At 33.4% G+C, this 6,130-nt stretch overlaps 1 protein-coding gene across 1 annotated transcript; it reads left to right on the forward strand.

Annotated features, from left to right (window-relative positions):
* The first annotated feature begins 2,804 nt into the window (after positions 1–2,804).
* Positions 2,805–4,923, forward strand: LOC121978398. The gene is made up of 7 exons (XM_042530750.1): positions 2,805–2,961; positions 3,032–3,294; positions 3,364–3,567; positions 4,059–4,166; positions 4,242–4,327; positions 4,409–4,736; positions 4,822–4,923. The coding sequence occupies exons 1-7, from the start codon at positions 2,805–2,807 to the stop codon at positions 4,921–4,923; spliced, it is 1,248 nt and encodes a 415-aa protein (XP_042386684.1).
* Positions 4,924–6,130: the final 1,207 nt, after the last annotated feature.

The raw sequence follows: 6,130 nt of genomic DNA on the forward strand, positions 1-6,130 counted from the left end.
TCATGAGTCAATCTATTATGGTCGACTAACTGATGTCATCTCACTTGATTATGGTGGTCGTGGACGAATTGTTCTTTTTCGATGCGATTGGGTTAACACTACTACAGGTTTCAAAATTGATCCATTTGGATTTTCAATGCTGAATTTTTCACGCTTGATACATACAGGAGAATGTGAGGAACATGAACCTTTTATTTTGGCTACGCAAGCTCAAATGGTTTATTATGTTCGTGATCCAAAGGAGGAGGATTGGTACTGCGCCATTCGTCACACACCAAGAGATACGTATAACATGGGCAATGAAGATGATATGGATACGATGCATTTTATTCATAATAATTTTTCTAATATGGAATCAATATTAGGTGATGTAAATAGAGTAGATGTTGAATTAATTAGAACTGATGTAGAGGGCTCAATAGTTGATGTTCTTCTAGTTGTGAACAATGAAACAGATGATGAAAGCTTTAGTTGATTTTTGTGTTTTCGTTCATTATTCTAAAGCTCTATCAATAAGAATTTTTTCTAATGTATTGTGAGTACAAATCAATATGGTAACAAGGGAATTGTTACTTATTTGAACTCTCCATGAACTCAGTTGTAATCTCTTGGAAATCACAATTCTGAAAATGAAGTGAAGGTGTTCTGCTGAGTTTTATTTTAGCAACCACAGAATTATTTGCTGAATCTGATTTCTGAAATGAAAGTTGATTTCTAATTTCTATATCTGATTTTTGAGCAATTACAATTCAGAAATTGAGAAACCTGTTTTCAAAATGTTGTTGTTGAGTTGCCATTGTGCCAATTTGGAGGAATATGTGCAGGTTTATGGAAGGCAATTTCAGAAATCAGAATTTATTTCTCAATCTGATTTCTAATACTGAATCTAATTTGTTTCAAAAATCAGAATTTATTTCAGAAATCAGAATTTATTTGTTGAATCTGATTTGTTTATGAATTTGATTTCTGATTTCTGATTTCTCAATCTGATTTCTAATTTCTTATGAAACCAGATTTCTGATGTTTAAAAGTACTCTAGTATTCAATTGTGGAAATGAAGTGAGTAAGTGTTATGTGCTAGTGATAAGTGGGCTTCTTTACTGGTTGGCCTTCTAAATCCACATGGGCATTGGATCGGTCAGCAGACCGATCCAGTGATACTATGGGTTTTCTGATCGGTCTGGTGACCGATCAGAAACCAAACAGTGGCTCACTGTAAGTTATCTGATCGGTCACCAGACCGATCAGGAAACGATCAGAGGCAAAGAAGGTAGGGGGATCGGTCTGGGGACCGATCCACCTATAGCCTGATCGGTCCACAGACCGATCAGGCTTCGAAGCCAACTCTCACAGAGAGTTGGCTGATCGGTCTGGGGACCAATCAGCCTAGGGACTGATCGGTCCACAGACCGATCAGGCGACTCCCAGACCGATCAGGTTGGAGCCTGATCGGTCTAGGTCTAGAATATTAATCAAAATTCGATTGCCTTAACATAATTTACATTCCCTATTTTTTAAAATTATTTTAATAAATTAAATTAATTAAACAAAATATGAATATTAATACAATAAAAATAAGACTCCACCCAAATTTCACATTCCCACACTCAAATTTCACATTCCCGCTATTAATTCCCTCCCCTCACATTACCTTAACATAATTTACATTCCCACTAAAGTCGCCTCGTCGCCTTCCACAGACCACAAACACACTCACCTTCATCCCATCGTCTCCTCCCAGGTACGCAGCTACCATAACCTCCGCCTCTTCCTTCCGCCGCTGATTCCTTCCGTCGATGTTTCCTTCATCCTCTGATTCCGATTTTTTATTATGTTGCTTAATATTGATTTTGGAAGCCTTCTACAGATTATTAGACCTATTTTCGAATCCTATCTGCTGTTAGAGTTTTTATACTTCAACCTCTCTTTGCCCTATCTTTGATCCTTCGACTCTTTGCAGGTAAAGGCTTTTGCTTTTGGAATTTGTTTAGGATTTTTTTTATGGGTTTTGTCAAAGGGATGAATCTCTTGATATAGGCAGTTCAAGTCAAAGGATGTTTGAGCAATGCCGAGACAAAATCACTGGCAATGTTCTTGATACTTTTTTATGGAATTTGAGAAGTATACAAATATCCTTGTAGCACTCTTTATTAGCATTGTTTTGCAGTTACATTTATCAGGTTTGATGTAGTTCGTGTTGTTAGAGCTTCTGTTTTAGTTTTTTCCCCTTATTTTGTGATATAGTTTGAAAGAAATATATGGTGTACAAGGTCTAAAGTTTCCACGTCATTGATGATACTTGAGCCAATCATTTAGATGTTCTCAATTATGTTATCTTTCGGTCCCTTTGAATCTTCATCAAATCAGATTAATTTTGTATAACTTTTATATTGGTAAATATCACTAAAGAAGGCAGCATGATGAACAACATAGTTCTGTTTTCGTTAGTGTTTCTTTAGTGTTGTCGTCACCAACTCTATTTATGCTATTGTTTATAGTGATTTTCAGCTCAAGTAGGTCTTCAACCACTTCAACTAGATTAAATTTTTTTTGACAGAAATCTTTTCTTACAGCTACTAGAGTTATGCATTTTGACTAATACAATTCATTCCTTGTGTTTTTTTAATGCAGAACATTGTTTCTCTTTTGTTATTGATATCTGAGTTAATTATCTAGATGTTTTTTTAATGCAGAAAATTTGTTCTCTTTTGTTATTATGCTTGAACATTTTATGACAATTTCAGATTTTACACTTCAAACTTCATTCATATTTCTATATTGTGATTTGTAGGTAACTTTTGAAAATGGCAAACAAAAGAATGCGAAAGCAAATACAAAATAGCCAAAGACGATCTACGAGAGAAGAATTGAGTAATAGAGGAGTTGATCATGAAAATGAATCACAAGATACAACATCTCATTCACCATTAGAGCTACAAAATGAGGAGGTTAATGAGCAAGGTGAAAAATGTTTTTGGATATGAATAGAAAATTATTTTTTGCAACACTAAGTGAAAATTATATTTTTCAGATGAAAATGAGATCATGTCTTCATCCCAAGCTCAGAAAAGAAAACGTGGCAAGACTATTATGAGAGATATTCATGCATTACATCCGGATCATATGCTGGTAGTGAAATTCAATGAAAGGGGACAGCCTTACGGTGATCTACAACCGACTCTTGCAAATTTTATTGGGACTATTGCACGGAATGGAGTTGTGTTGCCCCTGAGCTTTTTAGATTGGAGAAAAATGCCGACAAATCGCTTGAATGATGCATGGAAACTTGTTACTGTAAGTTTACAAGATCATAATATCAATTATGAATTTAAATCATGTACATATTTTATTTTATGTTTATAGGCACGTTTCTGTATCTCCAATTGCCATAGAAGAGTTATAATGCAAATGATGGGGGCTGCGTGGAGAAGGTGGAGGACCGAAGTGAAAGCTACATCTTATGATTCAAATACTCCACTAGAAGAGCTTGTTGCAATACAACCCATTCCTCATGGCTTGACACTTCAAACATGGGAAGTTTTATGTAACTATTGGAAGTCTACCGAGGTACAACTAGTATTAATAGTTTTTTATATATGTTATAGATGTTATAATTTCCTTATAAATTTTTGTGCCAGAAAACTTCAAAAATCAATAGAGAAAATGCGAACAAAAAGAAAGGGACTCATGCACAAGGACGCACTAATATTCCATCATTGGAATATAAATTTGTAAGAATCAAAATTATTTCTTTTCTTTCTTACAGTTAGTTTCACACTGCTTATTTACTGTTTTACACTTTAATGCTCTTATCCTTGAAGTTCCAAGGTTTTATGGGATTCTAGAAATTGATTACAAGCAATGTAATGTATATAGTTAGTTTTTGAAGAATTTATATAAATAGAATTTATTACTGTAAGTTGTTATTACTGTAATTTATATAATTACAACCAATGTAATTTATTACTGTTTTATTTTCTTTCTATAAGTTGTTATGCAAATAGAAGAATTTATGCTATTGATATTTGGTGCTAAATGTGGATTTGTTATCCTGTTAGTCTCAAGAAAATGGAAGAAAACCGAGTCGTATTGAAATACAACAATTGAGTCGAAGAAGTAGAAAGAAAGGAGGCGCCCTTATTGATGACGAGGCAATACGAATTGAGGTAATAATATATTTCACTTTTTAAGTCGACTTTTAAATATATTTTTATTCTATTAACAATTTATTTTCTTGTTAGAATTTACTTAAAGAGACTGTGGATCGTCACCTTCAAGATAAACCTGAAGGAACACAACCAATAGAAGTCCATGAGGAGGCATTTCGGTAATAATATTTTTTTAATTTCATTTTTTTTTTGTAAAAGTTGTTGCAAATGGTTCAACTTTAATTCTTTTCAATATATAGTGAGGTTTTTGGACCCGAGCATTCTGGTCGGGTACGATGTTTAGGAGCTGGTGCGCTGCCTAGTCAAGTGTTCCCAGAGCTATGTAAACGTAGCTCAATGTATTGGCAAGACTATCACTCTAATTCAGATATGACGGACAAATTTAAGGAAATGGGAGAGAAAATTAAAGATATGAAGTTGCGAGAAGCACAACGACAAATGGAAATAGAGCAGATGAAAAGACAAATGAAAGAAAATGATCAATTTCAAAATTTTGCACGGGTAATGCTCAATATGATGTCGGGTAGTGTTGGAGGTTCTCATGGACCTGAATCATTACCGGCACAGGTAATAACATTAATAAAATAAAAGAATTTGTTTAAAATTATTTGTATAGTTAAGTACATGATAGCAAATTTATTTATTTTTGTAGATGGCAGCTATGCTTACAAATATTATGCAACAACAAGTTTCATCAACTGCGGAAGGAAATAGATGTAGATCCTCCCCATCACCAGAATCAAATAATAACTAGACAGGTTAGAAATTTTTAAATAGAAATGTTTTTGTTAAGATGAAGTTTTAGCAGCTCATCTTGTTTATCACAATTAAACTGGAAACAATTAAATTTTGAATTAGGTTCAAGGTCAAACTCCATTTTGTGACTCTATAAGTTTACTATTTTATCAAGTTAGTATATAGTCATTAAAGTCGTAAAGTATGACTTCATTAAATTCTCAAAGTATGATTTTGGCTGATGTTAATTGCTTAGTGTGATGCCTTTTCTGGCTTCTTAAGCAGTAAGATCAAATCTTGCTTTGGTTATTGCATCAATTTTGATCATCTCTCAACTTAATTGAAATGCTATGTATGATAGCTCTGATTGGAGCTGTTAACTGTGAAAATTTACCTCACTGAAGTGACCTCTGCTGTACTGGTTCAGGAAATTGAATTGTTCAACCGAAAAAAAAAACCTTACCTAATTGATAAATTTACATTATTGCTTGCTAGCAATATACTAGAACAATGTGCTCTTTTGTAACTTTATTTTTTGTATCTGCAGAATTTGACCCAACGATCATTATCTTTTTTGAATAAGCCTGGTATGTCTATATTGCTCCTTGAGATATTAAACTACAGACTACTTCCTCTATACAGGTGCTACAATGAGATATCCTTTACCATGGTCTCTCTAAAATTCTAAAAAAGTTGTTTATTCCTTATAGAATTTAACTTGGATATTTCATGGTTCATATTGAGTTTTGTTGATGATGGAAATCTTGTAGATCTGCAATATCATATCTCACAACCTTGACTAGATAAGCATTGAACGAGTTAAAGTAGTTTATGAAGACCATGTATAACTGCTTTGTGCCTTGATCTTGTCTAAATTTTCTATTTCATCCTGTATTGTTTTTTTTCCAACTACTAAAGTCGCAAGGGTATTCATCATTCTTTATAGCTATATAGTCTTTTATGTCTTTTTCCCTTCTATATGTCTTTGCATTATTTGAAGTTTGCATTTTTTTGAAGGTTGCTATTGAAGGTTGGAGCAAATGCCTTTTGTCGCTTGAAGCAAATGTCTTTTGATGCTTTATTGGCGGAGAAAACTTGTTATTGAAGTTTCTATATATTTTGGGAATTAAAGAAAGGATTGTATTAGTGGTATAGTGTGGTGTTAAATGTATGTTATGAATATTTTGAACTTAAATATGAATATGACTTGTTTATTTGGTAATCCA

This window comes from Zingiber officinale, chromosome 4B (assembly GCF_018446385.1).
Source record: "Zingiber officinale cultivar Zhangliang chromosome 4B, Zo_v1.1, whole genome shotgun sequence".
In the NCBI taxonomy this organism is placed as follows: domain Eukaryota; kingdom Viridiplantae; phylum Streptophyta; class Magnoliopsida; order Zingiberales; family Zingiberaceae; genus Zingiber; species Zingiber officinale.

What these genes read in the sequence shown, in the direction of transcription:
- LOC121978398 (XM_042530750.1), top strand. Translation starts at nt 2,805, where the DNA reads ATGGCAAACAAAAGAATGCGAAAGCAAATACAAAATAGCCAAAGACGA. An exon ending in ACTATTGGAAGTCTACCGAG is followed by an intron (nt 3,568 to 4,058) that starts GTACAACTAGTA and finishes TTATCCTGTTAG; the next exon opens with TCTCAAGAAAATGGAAGAAA. An exon ending in GTCCATGAGGAGGCATTTCG is followed by an intron (nt 4,328 to 4,408) that starts GTAATAATATTT and finishes TTCAATATATAG; the next exon opens with TGAGGTTTTTGGACCCGAGC.